Source organism: Delphinapterus leucas, chromosome 11 (assembly GCF_059928025.1).
Source record: "Delphinapterus leucas isolate spDelLeu-1000000601 "Yukka" chromosome 11, BTC_Dleu_Yukka2, whole genome shotgun sequence".
In the NCBI taxonomy this organism is placed as follows: domain Eukaryota; kingdom Metazoa; phylum Chordata; class Mammalia; order Artiodactyla; family Monodontidae; genus Delphinapterus; species Delphinapterus leucas.
Window position 1 is genome coordinate 102,304,926 of NC_143139.1, and position 16,793 is coordinate 102,321,718.

The window sequence follows — 16,793 nt, forward strand, 5'->3', positions numbered from 1 at the left end:
GATTCTTCCAACCCAAGAACATGGTATATCTCTCCATCAGCTTGTGTCATCTTTGATTTCTTTCACCAGTGTCTTACAGTTTTCTGAGTACAGCTTTTTTACCTTCTCACGTAGGTTTATTCCTAGGTATTTTATTCTTTTTGTTGCAGTGGTGAATGGGATTTACCCTTAATTTCTCTTTCTTTTGTTGTTAGTGTATAGGGATGCAAGAGATTTCTGTGCATTAATTTTGTATCTTGCAACTTTACCCAATTCATTGATTAGGTCTAGTAGTTTTCTGGTGGCATCTTTAGGATTCTGTATGTATAGTATCATGTCATCTGAAACCAGTGACAGTTTTACTTCTTCTTTTCCAATTTGTATTCCTTTTATTTCTTTTTCTTCTCTGATTGCCATGGCTAGGACTTCCAAAACCATGTTGAGTAATAGTGGTGAGAGTGGACATCCGTGTCTTGTTCCTGATCTTAGAGGAAATGCTTTCAGTTTTTCACCATTGAGAATGACGTTTGCTGTGGGCTTGTCGTATGTGGCCTTTATTATGTTGAGGTAGGTTCCCTCTCTGCCCACTTTCTGGGGAGTTTTTATCATAAATGGGTGTTGAATTTTGTCAGAGCCCTTTCTGCATCTGTTGAGACGATCATACGGTTTTTATTCTTCAGGTTGTTAATATGGTGTATCACGTTGACTGAGTGCATATATCGAAGAATCCTTGCATCCCTGGGATAAATCCCACTTGATCATGGTGTATGATCCTTTTAACGTGTGGTTGGATTCTGTTTGCTAGTATTTTGTTGAGGAGTTTTGCATCTATATTCATCAGTGATATTGGTCTGTAATTTTCTTTTTTTGTAGTGTCTTTGTTTGGTTTTGGTATCAGGGTGTTGGTGGCCTCATAGAATGAGTTTGGGAGTGTTCCTTCCTTTGCAGTTTTTTGGAAGAGTTTGAGATGGATAGGTGTTAGCTCTTCTCTAAATGTTTGATAGAATTTACCTGTGAAGCCATCTGGTCCTGGACTTTTGTTTGCTGGAAGATTTTAAATCACAGTTTCAATTTCACTACTTGAAACTGAAAGTAATTCTGTTCATATTTTCTGTTTCTTCCTGGTTTAGTCTTGGAAGGTTATACCTTCCTAAGAATTTGTCAGTTTCTTCCATGTTGTCCATTTTATTGGCATAGAGTTGCTTGTAGTAGTCTCTGAGGATGCTTTGTATTTCTGCAGTGTCCGTTGTAACTTCTCGTTTTTCATTTCTAGTTTTATTGATTTGAGTCCTCTATCTCTTTTTCTTGATGAGTCTGGCTAATGGTTTATCAATTTTATTTATCTTCTCAAAGAACCAGCTTTTAGTTTTATTCATCTTTGCTATTGTTTTCTTTGTTTCTATTTCATTTATTTCTGCTCTGATCTTTACGATTTCTTTCCTTCTACTAACTTTGGGTTTTGTTTGTTCTTCTTTCTCTAGTTCTTTTAGGTGTAAGGTTAGATTGTTTATTTGAGATGTTTCTTGTTTCTTGGGGTAGGCTTGTATAGCTATAAACTTCCCTCTTAGAACTGCTTTTGCAGCATCCCGTAGGTTTTGGATCGTTGTGTTTTCATTGTCATTTGTCTCCAGGTATTTTTTTATTTCCTTTTTGATTTCTCCAGTGATCTCTTGGTTATTTAGTAACGTGTTGTTTAGCCTCAATGTGTTTGTGTTTTTTACGTTTTTTTCCCTGTAATTCATTTCTGATCTTCAGTGTTGTGGTCGGAAAAGATGCTTGATATGATTTCAGTTTTCTTAAATTTACTGAGGCTTGATTTGTGACCCAAGACGTGATCTATCCTGGAGAATGTTCCGTGTGCACTTGAGAAGAAAGTGTGATCTGCTGTTTTGGGGTAGAATGTCCTATAAATATCAATTAAATCTGTCTGGTCTATTGTGTCATTTAAAGCTTGTGTTTCCTTATTAATTTTCTGTTTGGATGATCTGTCCATTGGTGTAAGTCAGGTGTTAAAGTCCCCCGCTGTTACTGTGTTACTGTCGATTTCCTCTTTTAGAGCTGTTAGCAGTTGCCTTATGCATTGAGGTGCTCCTATGTTGGGTGCACGTATATTTATAATTGTTATGTCTTCTTCTTGGATTGATCCCTTGATCATTATGTAGTGTCCTTCCTTGTCTCTTGTAACAGTCTTTATTTTAAAGTCTGTTTTATCTGATATGAGTATTACTACTCCAGCTTTCTTTTGATTTCCATTTGCATGGAATATCTTTTTCCATCCCCTCACTTTCAGTCTGTATGTGTCTCTAGGTCTGAAGTGGGTCTTTTGTAGACAGCATATATATGGGTCTTGTTTTTGTATCCATTCAGCGAGCCTGTGTCTTTTGGTTGGAGCATTTAATCCATTCACGTTTAAGGTACTTATCAATATGTATGTTCCTGTTACCATTTTCTTAATTGTTTTGGGTTTGTTTTTGTAGGTTCTTTTCTTGTCTTGTGTCTCCCACTTAGAGAAGTTCCTTTAGCATTTGTTGTAGAGCTGGTTGGTGGTGCTGAATTCTCTTAGCTTTTCCTTGTCTGTAAAGCTTTTGATTTCTGCCTTGAATCTGAATGAGATCCTTGCCGGGTAGGGTAATCTTGGTTGTAGGTTATTCCCTTTCATCACTTTAAATATATCTTGCCACTCCGTTCTGGCTTTTAGAGTTTCTAAAAAAAAATGAGCTGTTAACAGCTGCGAAATCAGCTGTTAACCTTATAGGAGTTCCCTATGTTATTTGTTGTTTTTCCCTTGTTGCTTTCAATAATTTTTCTTTGTCTTTAATTTTTGCCAATTTGATTACTATGTGTCTTGGCGTGTTTCTCCTTGGGTTTATCCTGTATGGGACTCTCTGCGCTTCCTGGACTTGGGTGGCTATTTCCTTTCCCATGTTAGGGAAGTTTTCGACTAAAATCCTTTCAGATATTTTCTCGGGTCCTTTCTCTCTCTTTTCTCCTTCTGGGAGCCCTATAATGCGAATGTTGTTGCATTTAATGTTGTCCCAGAGGTCTCTTAGGCCGTCTTCATCTCTTTTCATTCGTTTTTCTTTATTCTGTTCCACGGCAGTGAATTCCACCATTCTGTCTTCCAGCTCACTTAATCCGTTTTTCTGCCTCAGTTATTCTGCTATTGATTCCTTCTAGTGTATTTTTTATTTCAGTTATTGTGTTGTTCATCTGTTTGTTTGTTCTTTAATTCTTCTGGGCCTTTGTTAAACATTTCTTGCATCTTCTCAATCTTTGCCTCCATTCTTTTTCCGAGGTCCTGGATCATCTTCACTGTCATTATTCTGAATTCTTTTTCTGGAAGGTTGTCTATCTCCACTTCATTTAGTTGTTTTTCTGGGGTTTTATCTTGTTCCTTCATCTGGTACATAGCCCTCTGCCTTTTCATCTTGTCTGTCTTTCTGTGAATGTGGTTTTCCTTCCACAGGCTGCAGGACTGTAGTTCTTCTTGCTTCTGCTGTCTGCCCTCTGGTGGATGAGGCTATCTAAGAGGCTTATGCAAGCTTCCTGATGGGAGGGACCGGTGGTGGTTATAGCTGACTGTTGCTCTGGTGGGCAGAGCTCAGTAAAAGTTTAATCCACTTGTCTGCTGATGGGTGGGGCTGGGTTCCCTCCCTGTTGGTTGTTTGGCCTGAGGCGACGCAACACTGGAGCCTACCTGGGCTCTTTGGTGGGGCTAATGGCAGACCCTGGGAGGTCTCACGCCAAGGAGTACTTCCCAGAACTTCTGCTGCCAGTGTCCTTGTCCCCATGGTGGACCACAGCCACCCCCTGCCTCTGCAGGAGAACCTCTAACACCAGCAGGTAGGTCTGGTTCAGTCTCCTGTGGGGTCACTGCTCCTTCCCCTGGGTCCCGAGGTGCACACTAGTTTGTGTGTGCCCTCCACTAGTGGAGTCTCTGTTTCCCCCAGTCCTGTCAAAGTCCTGCAGTCAAATCCCGCTAGGCTTCAAAGTCTGATTATCTGGGAATTCCTCCTCCCGTTGCCGGACCCCCAGGTTGGAGAGCCTGACATGGGGCTCAGGACCTTCACTCCAGTGGGTGGACTTCTGTGGTATAAATGTTCTCCAGTTTGTGAGTCACCCACCCAGCAGTTATGGGATTTGATTTCATTGTGATTGCGCCCCTCCTACCGTCTCACTGTGGCTTCGCCTTCGTCTTTGGATGTGGGGCATCTTTTTTGGTGAGTTCCAGTGTCTTCCTGTCGATGATCGTTCAGCAGTTGTGATGCCGGTGCTCTCGCAAGAGGGAGCGAGCGCACGTCCTTCTACTCTGCCATCTTGAACCAATCTCTGCGGTGGCTTCTCCTGTTGTTTTGATGCCTTTTATTTCTTTTTATTGCCTAATGGCCCTGGCTAGAACTTCGAGTGCAGTGCTGAATACAGGTGGCGAAAGGGGCATCCTTTCTTTGTTTTGGGTCTTAGAAGGAAAGCTTTCAGTCTCTCACCACTGAATATGATGTTTGCTGTGCTCTTGTCATAGATGCCCTTCACTATGTTGAGGAAGTTTCCTTTATTCCTAGTTTATTAAGTGTTTTTATCAAGAAAATGTGTTGAATTTTGTCAAATGATTTTTCAGTGTCAGTTGAGATGACTGGTTTTTGTCCTTCATTTTTTTAATGTGGTGTATATTACACTGAAGGATTTTCATATGTTGAACCATTCTTGCATTCTGGGAATAAATCCCACTTGGTCATAGTGTATAATTTTCTTCTAATATGCTGCTGAATTCAGTTTGTTAGTATTTTGTGGAGAATTTTTGCATCAGTGTTCTTAAGGGATGTTGGTCTGTAATTTTCTTTTCTTGTGATGTCTTTGGTGTCAGGGCAGTGCTGGCCTCACAGACTGAATTTGGTAGAAAGTGCTCCCTTTAGTTTTTTGGGGAGACTTTGAGAAGGATTGGTGTTGTTAATTCTTCTTTAAATGTTTGGTAGAATTCCAGTGAAGCCATCTGGTATGGGCTTTTCTTTATTGGGAGGTGGGTCTGACTGTTGAAGACGAGGCAGCATGGATGAAGCCACCTCCAGTGTCACCCAAAGTCACACAGGCAGAGAAGGTGAAGCCGAGACTGGAGACTGTGTTTCTGTGGGGGAGGAGAGCTGTGTCAGGCAGACGGGCCTCCTTCCTTATCCAGCTCCCCACTCCCTGGTGGGAAAGAAGGGTCCAGACTTATATCCTGGGCTGGAGCCTACACCCCTTTCCCCAGCCCCATCTCCCCATCGTGTGCAGCCCGCTTCCTTCCGTGTAGGCAGCAGAGGGTGTGGGGTGCAGGCAGCTGTGGACCCTGCTGGGTGTGAGGTGGCCATGTGGACGTGGCAGGTGTGCCTCTCCCGCCTCCCTGCTGGTGCCGCTCTGCTCGCCTCAGGGGCAGGTCTGGAAGAGGCCATGGCAGAGGGGCTGCAGCTGCCCATTCAGCCTCCTCGGGGGCGTCTGCCTGGGAGCTTCTGTTTGGGCCCCTTGGGGCTCCCTTGGGGAGTGTCCATGTGTGCACCTCCTGATTTCATGGCCCTCCTGGATAGGATCCCCAGGGGTTGGAGAATTGAACACACTCCCAGTAACTTGTGGGTCAAAGATAAAATCATAAAGGAAAGACGATAAAAATACTACATAGCAAAATGTGTAGAGTGTAGCTGCGGTGGATTTTACAGGGAGGCCTACAGCCTTGTCAAGATGCACTGGAGAAGGAGGGAGGTTGAGGGTCTGCGGGTGAAGCTTCTAACCTAGGACAGAGGATAAGGAAACCACAGGAAGCGGTCACACGAGCAGAGATTACGGAGCCGGATGGAGATGGAAGGCCCGTGGCCGCCCGGACGTCAGGACACAGCACGGGGAGGTGGGCAGGGCAGCAGGGCCCCTCACGTTCGGCCTGCAGGACACGGGGCTTCCCTCACCCTCTGTCTCCCCAGGACCTGTTTGTTAAGTACGCCTGGAATAACTTCCTGCACTTCCAAGTGGAGCTGTGCATAGCCGCCATCCTGTCCCACTCTGCCCGGGAGGACAGGGCCGTGGCCAGCGGACCTGAGGGCGCGGTGGAGCCTCCGCCCTCCAGCGGGGACCCAGAGACCCCCCAGCCTGCCGCCAGCCGCCCTGAGAGCACGATGGTGACCCACGTAGGTCCAGGCAGCGTCACGCGTGTAGCTGTTTCCTGCATGTCCTGTCACTGCGTGTCCTGTGCATCCTGTGTATTGCTGCGTGTGCTGAACCCCACCCAGACCATGTGGACATTAACGTTGCTTTGGGCCCTCGTGTGCTTTCTCCTCTAATCCTCCCGTGACACGGGGTGAGCTGCTCTCCTTTCACCCGTGAGACGGGAAATCCCAAAGAAGGTGTCCATGTTTGCCAGGGCCCCAGAGCCGGTGGAGTGGAGGGCCCCGGAGGGGTGTAGAAGAAGCCCCGTTGCTGCCCCTGGGTCGGCTCCTCCAGGCCGTGAGGGCAAGCAGCCCCGTCATGGTGTGAATGCCGTGCCGGGGAGGTGCCAGGGGAGGGGTGAACATATCCAGTTCTCACAAGAAGACTTTCTGGGATTTTGAGCCTCTGGAAAGTGTGGATGCTCTGCACGGCCCGCCTCTTCCCTGACGCCTCTTTCCCGCTCACCCGAGCACACTGTGTGGAGACCCGCTGTGGTCGCCCTTCCCGGGGCCGCGAGCAAGAGCATCCTGAGTGGCCGCGCGCGGGGCTGCAGGGAGTCGGCCTTAGTGGGTGTTCGCTAAGGAAGGAAGAAGGAAGCAGCACGTGGGTGGAGCATGCGGCACAGGCGGTCCCCAAGCCAAGGAGCCCACCTATGCGTGCGGGGCCCTGGGGGTCGGCTCTGCCCCCCACCCCCGGGTGGCTGCAAGGCTCAGACAGGAGGGGCTTGGCAACGGGGCCCCTGACCAGAGACCTGGGAGAGGGTCGAGAAGGGCTGCACCTGCAGGCCTGAGCCGGAACACAGCCAAGGGGGTAAATAGCCAGGAGTGGGCGGTTTCAGTGATGAGAGCCACGGGGGTGGGTGTGTGCAGCGGCCATGCAGGCCAGCAAGGGACCCTCACCCAGATAGGCCACACGTGGGGTGGGCGTGCGATTTGGGGCCCGGAGCAAACACTCCAGTTACGGGAAGCTGCCTGTGTGAGGGCCTGGAAGCAAGTGAGCCCTGGGGCCGCCGGCCTCTTCCTCCTGGACGGAGAAGGCAGGAGAGTGGCCCGAGGGGGAGGACACGACCGCCGGAAGGCTGAGGGGATGAGAGTGTCCTGATTCGGCTCCCGTCGCCACGTGGACGAGCCTGAGCAGAGCCTACCGGGGCGTCGGACGGGGACCGCAGGGCTGGGCTGTGATGCTTTTGCCGCCCACAGTGAACTTGGGGCTGATGTGTGCGCCTGCTGCCTGCTAAGCCCACTCAGTCCAGGGCTGGGTGGAGGGGAGCGTGCAGCCCTGCTGGCCCTGAGCCGTGCCACCTGTCTGCCAGCTGTTCCAGAAGTGTTGCCTGGTCCAGAGGATCCTGGAGGCCTGGGAAGCCAATGACCACACACAGTAAGGACCACTGGGGCTCTGCGTGGGGCTCCAGGGCTGCCATGGAGGGTTTGTTTTCAAGGAAGGGTCCCACCGCTGTGGGAGCAGCTGCAGTGCTGCTGGCGGGGCCAGGGCGCGGGGCAGGGTAACGCGGCCTGCACAGCCCGGACCCTGGCTCCATGGGCCCCTCACCCTCTTCCTCCCTTGCCCGTCCATCAGCAGAGACCCCAGTCCTGTGCCTGCACTGTGTCCCGAATCCTCCCACGTCCCCATCCCAGCCTCCAGCCACTTCTCTTACTGAAGCCTCAGACCCTTGAAAGAGCATCCGGGCCCCTTTCTGCTTCCCTCTTCCCCCATCTGCCCTCTCGTTGCCGATAAGCTGGGATCTTGCTGAAACCAGCAGGCGGTGTCACTTCCTGCTTGAAAGCCTTGACTGCCCAGGTCCCTGGTGTAACTGCAGGGTCGGGTCCGGTGGGCAGCCCTGGCCCCCCTGTGCTCCTACTCTGCCCTGCCAGGGGCTGCTCTGGGCAGGTGAGGAGAGCTCTGCGACCGCACCTAGTTCATCCCTTCTGTCCTGCTGTTACTGAACCCACAAATCTGCGTCCGCTCCCAAGTAGCAACAAGCAAGATGGGGCCGCTCCGCCTTCTGCTGGGCCCGGTGTGCATAGTGCCCAGGGAGGCCTGTGCTGAGTCTGCTCCTGTATATGTTTTGTGTGTTGGTGCACAGGTGTGTGCCTGTGTGAGGGGACGGCTCACTGCTGTCACCGAGGGGTCCTTGGGCCATAGTAAGCCGTGGACGGGCGTGTGAGCCTGGATGCCTGCAGGCCGCGGCCTCAGCGCGGTTCTCCCGCGACCTGGACAGCCGCTCACAGGCCTCCACCCTCAGCCCGGCTTCGCGTCTGGGCCAGTTCTGCCCAGTCTCTCCTGACCCCCTTCCTTTGCCGGGTGGGCCCACCGATTGGGGACCACCTTCGCTTCCTCTCTGGTTGTCGTCACGCTCTGAAGAGAGAGAATACTGTTGAAAGCAAGCGCTGTCCACTCTGGGACCCAAGGGCTGTGTTTCTGTAACGGACGCGCCAGAGTCTCACAACTGACGCCCTTCCTGCTGCTTCAGGGATCTGAAGACTTGCTGCTCTGTTGGGTCCTGTGTGGGAGAGATGAGAAGTGGGGGAGAGCCACGTGTTTGCGGCCGGGCGGGACGTGCAGGTGGACGGGAGACAGCCCGCTGCCCCTGCTGCTCTGCCTACTCCCGGGTCCTGGGCCCACCCTCGGTCTTCTCTGGGGGCTCGGGACGCGCCTGCTCAACACTCGCAGCCCCAGCCGGGCGCGGGTCTGGTGGTCTGTGCAGAGTGGGAGCGGCAAGTGCCCGCCTCACCTGTAGGCAGGGAGCGGAGCGACGCGGGTGCGGAGCAGGTGCTCCAAAAGTAAGCAGCCTGCAGGCGAGGCCACGAGGCGGCTTCGCAGGGCAGTGGGGCCCGCGGGGAGGAGGCCACAGAGCCGAGGCCGGGCCGGCTGGAGGCACCGCGGAGGAGGGCCGGCGGCAGGCCTGACGCCACCCTCTCTTTCAGGGCAGCGGGTGGCATGAGGCGCGGGAACATGGGCCATCTCACCCGGATCGCCAACGCAGTGGTGCAGAGCCTGGAGGGGGGCCCCGTGCAGACCCAGGTCAGCGAGGTCCTCCGAGGTGAGCGCCTCCAGGCCCAGGTGTCGCCGCCCGAGGTGCCCCGCCCCTGCCCTTGGCCCGTCGGCGGACGGGACCAGCACTGGTGCCACACACTTGGCCCCCCCTTTGCCACGGGGGCTGTCCTGTCAGCTGCGCCTGGGCCTGGGCGGCAGCCTCCTCTGTGCCCTGGGCCGCCCGTGCCGGCCCAAACGCCTGCTCTCCTGCTCCGCCGTCCGGCTCTTCTCTGAGCTTGTGGCTCATCTGGGGAGTGGCCGCAGGACCTGAGCAGAGGCCACCCTGGCCAGGCTTGCTCTCCCTCATACCCCACGGGCCTCCTCGTCGCGATCCGGGGCCCCGAGTGGGGAGCCGCCGCCCATGCCCCTTCCCAGCCCTCGCACGTTCTGGGCGCCCAGTCTGCAGCTCCCAGGCACTGGGCTTTCTGGCCTGAGCTGGGGAGAGCCCAAGGGATCTTGGTTCAGATGCGAGAAGGCGGGCAGCTTAGAAGGGCCTGTGTGGCCTCTTGGGGAGGAGGACGCCGGGCCAGCCCGAGCAGCACGTGGTGACAGGGTGACAGCAGGGGCGTGCGCTCGGGGCGGCCTGAGGGTGATGGACGGTGACGGCCACAGAGGCTGGGACCCTGAGGGCACTTGGGGGCTCGTGCTGGTTTCACAGCCAAGACAGTTTGTCCCCCGCGCTGTGTGGGGGCCTGAGGACAGGGCTGGCCAGGGGGCAGGGGGACGCGTGTGCTCAGTGAACAGCGAGCAGGAGTGAGCACCGTCTGGGGGGCCCCTGAGCGCCGTGTGTGCTGTCGGGGCGGGGTGATCCCCATCCCTTCTGGGGGCTGTGGTGCCCTGAATCCGGGGCAGGCAGGGGAGGTGCTGGGTTTGTCCCTGTCCTGGGCTGGGGAAGCTGCCCCGCAGACGTCCAGTTGGTCGTGCAGTGGGCGTGGCCTCCATGGCCCCCCGCCCCCGTGCCCTCGCCTAGTTGCCCCTATGGTGACCTTGGCCATGGCCCCCTGTGGTCCCAGGGCAGCTGTGAGCCAGGAGGCTCCGGGGAGGGGGGGGGGCGGGCGGGGCCCTCTGACACGAGCGGGCTGCTCTCAGTCCGGCCCCCAGCCCGTCAGCACCTCTGACGAGCGTGCGCACCCAGGATGGCCCGGTGTGGGGTTGGGGGCGAGTGTGAAGCTCTCTCTTTCTGGACTGTGAACGTCTCTGGGCTCCGACCTCCCCAGAAAAACAGACACACCCAGGCCTGCTGGGTTGGGCCTGTAAGGCCAAGAGGGACGTGCCCGTGCCCCGTGGTTCCTGTGTCCCCGGGGCTCCCCGGTCGGCCTGTGAGCCCTCGCGGGACCAGGATGCAGCTGCTGGCTCCATCCCAAGGGCTCACCAGGCAGCCTTCCCTGCAGGGCTCCCCTCGGATTGCCGCGGGCGCTGGGAGAGCTTTGTGGAGGAGACGCTGACGGAGGCCAACCGCAGGAACGCGGTGGACCTGGTGAGCAGGCCCCAGGCCGGCCGAGAGTGGGGGGCCCCCTGGGCAGAGCGCTGTCCCCGCCCTGGTCCCTGCCCGACCTGGGCTTGCGGGACTCCTGGTGCCCGAGGCCCGGCACGCCCTGCAAGGGAGGGTGGGTCGGCATGGCCCCAGACGCTGTCTCATGCCCGCCCACCCTGGCTGTTGCAGGTTAGCACCCACCATCTTCACCCCTCGAGTGAGGATGAGGACATGGAGGGCGTTTTCCCTAATGAGCTGTCCCTTCAGCAGGTGCGTGAGGCCAGGCCCCTCATCCCCACGCTCTCGGCAGCGCTTAGGCCTCGGGAGTGTCCTGCACGCGTCACCAGAGCCTCGGGCGGGGCCGGGGAGGTGCTCATCCCCCCGCTTCTGCAGGGGGTGCAGCCCCACCCTCCTCTGCTTAGGGGGCGCCCGCAGGGCCACTTGACATTGATGAGACCCTTGGGGACGTGGTGGGCGAATGGAAAGTCAGAGTCACAGGCTATTTGGACATGGCTGCCTATGGGTGCCCAGCCGAGAGGGCAGGACCTGGGAGAAGCCGCTGAAGCACCAGGGGGGTTCCTGAGAGCGGCCACGGCCCTGTTGCCCAGGCTTTCTCCGAGTACCAGGTCCAGCAGATGACGGCCACCTTCGTGGACCAGTTTGGCTTCAGCGACGAGGAGTTCGCTGAGCAGGACGACAGCATCAAGTGAGCCCAGCGGGACGCGCCCACCTGCCTCACCCTCGTGCCTTTGGGAGGGAGCCGGGCTCTGCTCGGTGTGACCAGGTCCCTGACCTGGCTCAGCCCTGCCTGGCCTTCAGGGCCATCACACCACTTGCTCAGCTGGAAGCCACATGTGACCCAACGGCCTGGAGCCGCCCTCTGGGGAGGCAGAGCAGCTGGGTGGGAGTCACCCCTAGCCGCCCATCCAGAGGTGGGAGGGGAGCCCGTGCACCCACCCGGGCTCGGCCTGCAGCCCTGGCCCCCCGCCCCTGCCTTTGCCTCCCTCGGTGGGCTGCCTCCCCCTTCTCTCCCTCCTGGGAGGACTTGACGGCATCCCTGTTGTCCTCGCAGCGCCCCATTTGACAGGATCGCGGAGATCAACTTCAGCGTCGACGCTGACGAGGAAAGCGTGAGTCCCGTGGATGCCCCTTGGGGGTGGCCGGGTGTGTGGGGGCCATGTGGCCCACGTGTGCTCTCCTGCAGCCCGGTGCCGCTCTGTTTGAGGCCTGCTGCAGTGACCACATCCAGCCTTTCGACGAGGATGACGACCTCTGGGAGGATGAGGAGACACACTGTGTGGCCCGAGTGACCAGAGCCAGGTGGGCTTGGGCACCACACGGGCACCAGCCCTGTCTCAGCCGTGCCGTGGCGCCCTGGGCAGGCGGGAAGGGCTGCTCTGACCGTGGGTCTCCCCCCAGGTTCGGGGGCCCTCACGCTTCGGAGAGCTGCCGGAAGGACGGCCTGGAGCACCGAGGCCAAGGTGGGGAGGAGAGCTCGGAAGCAGACGGGGACGGGGCTCGGGCGGGCGCCCCTCGGGCTGCCGTCCAGAAGGAAGGTCCTCGTGTTGAGGGTGGCTCAGAAGGTAGATGATGGGGCCACAGGGTGCGGGCCGGGCAAGGGGCTTGGGCGGGAACATGGGGGACAGAGGATTTGGTGCCCTGGTCTGTGGGCCTGTGTGTGTGTGTGTGGCTGGGCTGCTGTGGGCCTGATGCCCACTGACCCCCCGGCACACACTTTCAAACACGCTCACATGCCCTTGGTCTCCCGCCCCGTCACGGTCACTCTTGGCCACGCTGTCACGGCTAGAGGTGGGTGTCCCCCAGTACCGTGGGGGAAGGCACACCCACACCATTGCTGTGGGGCCTCCACCACCGGTCATGTGCTGGTCAAGGGGCCTGGACACCGCGTCTCCCCCAGCAGGCGCCCCCTGGACGGTGTCTGATGAGCCAGTGAATTCCACAGCCTCAGGCCTGGCCCCGGCAGTGGCGATGGACGTGGGTTCCAGTGTGTGGGCGGCCAGCGCACCCAGCGCCTCGGCTGCGGAGGAGAGAGGCTGGGCCAAGTTTGCCGACTTCCAGCCTTTCTGCTGGTGAGGCGGGGCTGGGGCGGAGGGCGGCCCCGGCTGCCTGGGGGCCGGGTCTCCTGGGCGTGGGCTCAGAGTTGGCCTCGTCTGCAGCTCTGAGTCGGGGCCCAGGTGCAGCTCCCCCGTGGACAGAGGTCACGGCGATGCCCAGGGTGGCCTGAACCGGGGCCCAGAGAGAACCCGTGAGTAGGGGCGGCCCCAGGGGCAGGGGGGGCGGGAGGGGGAGGCCAAGACCTCGGGGCCGCTGTATTGCCCTGGTGATGTTGGCGCTTGCGCCACGTGCGGGGACTGGAGTGGGTGTGTGGAGGGGTCAGGACCCCGGCTCCAGGCACAGGACGGCCAGCGGGGCCCTCGGGCTGGCCTCAGTGCGCAGGTCCGACCAGCCCACACCCGTCTGTGTCGCCAGGACCCCAGGCAGAGCCTGTCTCCCCAGGCCTGGCCGCCTGCTAGGTGTGGATCACACGTGTGCGCCACGCCACCCCAGTGCTTGTCCTGGGAGCTGTTCAGGGCCCTGGCCCTGAGCTCCCTGTCAGATGGGCTTGGAAGCCCCCCAAGGTATCAGGGCCACACGGGGAGGGACTTGGAAGCCAGCCACAAGGCTGAGTGCTGGCCCTCCCTGCAGGGAGGACCGTTCCTCCTGAAGTTCCTGTGAATTCACAGACGCACGTGTGCACGTCACACGCACGCGGCAGTGGGTGTGGGGGACAGGTCTGTCACCAGTTGCGGGCTGAAGTTCCCGCGTGCGCCATACTGGTCGCTCTGTCCTCATCTGGTGTCGCCGGCTCCCTGTGTTGCAGCTGGCCCGGCCACTCTGGGTGCCTGGAACGCATGTGTTGCCAGGAAGGCGCCCCTGGTGGCCTCCAGCAGCCGAGAGGACAAGCAGAAGGTGGCTTTGGCCTCGGAGGCTGTGAGGATGGGTCCCGGTCGGGAGGCTCCTCCGCCGCCGGTGTTAGTCCCCAGGTGAGCAGGACAGGCTGGGTGGCGGGCCCCCGGGTGCACACGGAGGTCTGGCTGTCCGCAGCACTCCGCTGGCCCAGGGGCAGGCCGACCTTCCTGTCCTGATGGCCCCGTGACTCCTTGGAGGTCAGCTTTGGACAGGAGGGACACCGCTTCGTCCAGGTGGAAGCTGGGGTGGCCGTTGAGACAGCATGGGGCCAGCCCGCCTCAGGCTGCGTCGGAGAGAATGGCCAGGCTTTTGGGGTTCCGGGTGCGCTCTGGAGCTGCCGCTCTCCTGGGGCGGGTGCCTAGTCCCAGACTTGCGCCCACCTCAGCCGGGCGCCTCGGACACACGTGTCCATCACGCTGGACCGGGAGGACGGGGGTGTTTTGGGACTTTGCTTGGGGCCCTGACCTGGGTCGTCCTCCCTGCAGGCTTGGCCCGTGCACCCCACCCCTGCGCCCAGGGGGCAGGTCCGGGCCTCTGGGGTCGGCTGGTGGACACGTGCCTCCTGGTTGGGCGGGTGGGCGGGCAGCGTGAGGAACCGTGTGCGGTGAAGACGGAACAGGGCAGGAGGGCTGGTGGGACGTGAGGGAGAAGGCGGTGCTGGGGTCAAGGCCTGAAGGGGCTGGGGCGGGGTGCCGGGGGGCCAGCCCAGACCCCCACGAGGGGATGAGGAGCAGAGACTGACGGTGCTGCTCCCGTGAGGTCCCCACCCAGTGACCCTGGAGCGTCCCTGCTGACGCTGGGGGTCCAGTCTAGCTCCCAGGACCCCAGGGCGCGCCCATCCCCGCTGGCGCCCTGCGCTGGGGCTCGGGGCAGTGGGCACAGCCTGGAGGGAGCAGAGTCAAGCTGCGCAGTGCGTGTCGGGGGAGGGGCGGTTCACGCCGCCGCTGCAGGGTGGGGCGAGCTTGACGCCTGGCCCCGGGGAGAACCTCAGCGCTGGGGTAAAGGTGTACACGCGGCTCCCAAACGGTTTGATTCCTTCTTGAAGCTTAGAGTCATCGAAATTCTTAAAACCTTTTCCTCTTCCTAACTCCCCGTTCCCCCAAAACCCACCCGGCTCCGAGAAGCAGTTGTTGTTCCGAAAGCAAAGCCTTTTGGTCCTCAGGGCGGTCTTCGCGAGCCTTGGGCCATTGTGGGGGGACACGCGGGGCTTGTCTCCAGGCTCTGCCCTCACTGGCTCGCGAGGGTCAGTGCCGGGCTGGAGGAGACGTCACACAGCAGAAGCAGGCGCTGGGCAGGTGTGGGCTGGTGGGGGGACCGTGGGCTTGCTCTCTGGGCCCCCAGACCAGAGCTGAGTGCCAGGGCTGGGTGTCCCGAGGCCGCCTGCCTCCCGCACTCAGCCTTTCTAGGTGTGGGCGGTGGGAGTGTTGTGGACAGACGTGGCCTGAGAGGTGTTCCAGGGAAGGGCTCTGGGCCTGTGTGGTCCACAGAGTGGTGAGGGTTGCTAGGAGCACCTAAGGGGCATGTTCCAGACCGGGGTGGGGGTGTGGCGAGGGCCGTCTGGAGGGGGCCGAGGGGGACGGGATGCCCGGGATGAGTGCTGCTGGGAAGGAGGCTCAACGCTCTGGTGGACTGACAGGCGGTCTCTGGCGTGTTTGGAACTTGGGGTGGCAGAGGGGCCTGGGCCACCTTGCAGGGTGGAGCCCCAGCGGGGGTGGTCCAGAAACTGGAGCCTGTCTGCCACACAGGGCTGAGCGCGCCGCCAGCACGCCTCCAGACCTGGCCTCCCTTGCGCCTGTGGAAGTGACCTCTGCCCCAGTCGGGGCCGTCCTCCCCGAGGCTGCCGTGGCGGCCACCACAGTACCGGGCAGCACCGGCCCCGCCCCAGCCACCCCGGCAGTCTCTCCTGTGCTGGCCGTGGCCGTCACCCCTGCAGCCCCAGCTGTCTCCACGGCGGCCACCCTGGGGACGGTGACGAAGGACAGGTGAGCAGGTCGGACCAGGGGAGGGGCTGGGTGGGGGGACCCTTGCCCTGAGCGACTCCTACCCACCCCTGCAGGCAGACTGACGGGCCTCCGCCCGCGGGAGCCGCCTTAAATGGCCTCGTGTGATGCTGCCGCCGCCCGGCCTTGGCGCCCCAACCAAGAGAACTACCTGGTGACGCAGTGTGTCTTCTTTAATTTAACTTAATTTAATTTTAAAATAAATGCTGCATTGGTAAAGCTGGCAGTTGGAACCAGTCAGACGGCCCAGCCTGCATTTCTCCTGCCTGACTCCGGGTGGGCCTTGAGGGTCCAGCCCCACACACAGCAATAAGGCCTCAGACAGGGGCTCTGCCTGCGCCACAGGCTCTGAGCCTGTTTTTATCCGTTTTTTAACAAACGCGGAGAGAGCCACGTGTTTGCACTTTTTATTCTAGCGCAGGAGAGGGTCTCTGAGGCTCTGGGGACAAATGTGGGTCTGGAACTGGACTGGCCAGACGGGGTTTTAGCTGCCCGGTGGCCCTGGGAGCTGGCCTTGAGCCAGGCTGCAAACGTGACTGCCTTAAAAAAAAACAAGCCCCCCGCGGCCTGGCAGGCTGTCCGCAGTGGGCAGTGGGGGGGGGGGGGGTGCCTGGCAGGAGCTGGCCACGGGCGTGCAGGACAGGGTGCAGAGGGCCCAGCAGTGCCCGGGCATGGGAGGGCTACCCTGTACCTGCCGAGGAGGGCGGGGTATCTCATGTTACTGTTCTGATGATCTGACAGGGCACCCAGACCCCACGATTCCCAATAAAAGTTGTTATTCTCACCGACAGACCCGCGTATTGTTACGCTGCAGGCCCTGGAGCCCCAACCCGGCTGGCAGCGGGGGTCGTCTGCTGCTCCTGGGCCCGTCTTTGAGTCAACTCCTGAGTAAAGACTGAGCTCTTTTTTCTTTGTGAAACAAACTCTGCCTGGAGGTGCGTCTCGGGCAGGGACCCCAGACCCACAGGTTCCTGGGCAACAGGAATGTCAGCCTGACGGCTGTCCGTGTGCCCAGGGAGGACCTGGGTGAGCCCCGCCTTAGCTCCCACTGACGGGTGCCGTTGCCGGCCGGGTCCCCCGCACCACCAGCCCCCCTGACCAGGAGCTGTGGCCGCCACCCTGACCACTCTGGGATGTTCTCCCAGCCTCCGCGGTGCCACATTCCGCCCCAC

The 16,793-nt window shown here is 58.7% G+C and overlaps 1 protein-coding gene across 22 annotated transcripts in view; it reads left to right on the forward strand.

The window, feature by feature from the left end:
• Positions 1–16,411, forward strand: part of PPP6R2 (protein phosphatase 6 regulatory subunit 2) — an 83,651-nt gene extending 67,240 nt beyond the window's left edge. For 15 of the 22 annotated variants that reach the window (XM_089921532.1, XM_089921535.1, XM_089921534.1 and 12 more), the window contains 14 exons: positions 5,922–6,125; positions 7,457–7,521; positions 9,069–9,184; positions 10,569–10,654; positions 10,841–10,921; positions 11,260–11,357; positions 11,724–11,781; positions 11,856–11,971; positions 12,071–12,234; positions 12,570–12,741; positions 12,829–12,917; positions 13,533–13,695; positions 15,367–15,603; positions 15,678–16,411. In XM_089921532.1, coding sequence (XP_089777658.1) covers positions 5,922–6,125; positions 7,457–7,521; positions 9,069–9,184; positions 10,569–10,654; positions 10,841–10,921; positions 11,260–11,357; positions 11,724–11,781; positions 11,856–11,971; positions 12,071–12,234; positions 12,570–12,741; positions 12,829–12,917; positions 13,533–13,695; positions 15,367–15,603; positions 15,678–15,729 — 1,701 coding nt within the window. In that variant the 3' untranslated portion in view covers positions 15,730–16,411. Of the gene's footprint in view, positions 1–5,921; positions 6,126–7,456; positions 7,522–9,068; positions 9,185–10,568; positions 10,655–10,840; positions 10,922–11,259; positions 11,358–11,723; positions 11,782–11,855; positions 11,972–12,070; positions 12,235–12,569; positions 12,742–12,828; positions 12,918–13,532; positions 13,696–15,366; positions 15,604–15,677 lie in introns of those variants that run through there. The other 7 variants (XM_022597050.3, XM_089921537.1, XM_089921539.1 and 4 more) reach the window with 7 other exon arrangements.
• Positions 16,412–16,793: the final 382 nt, after the last annotated feature.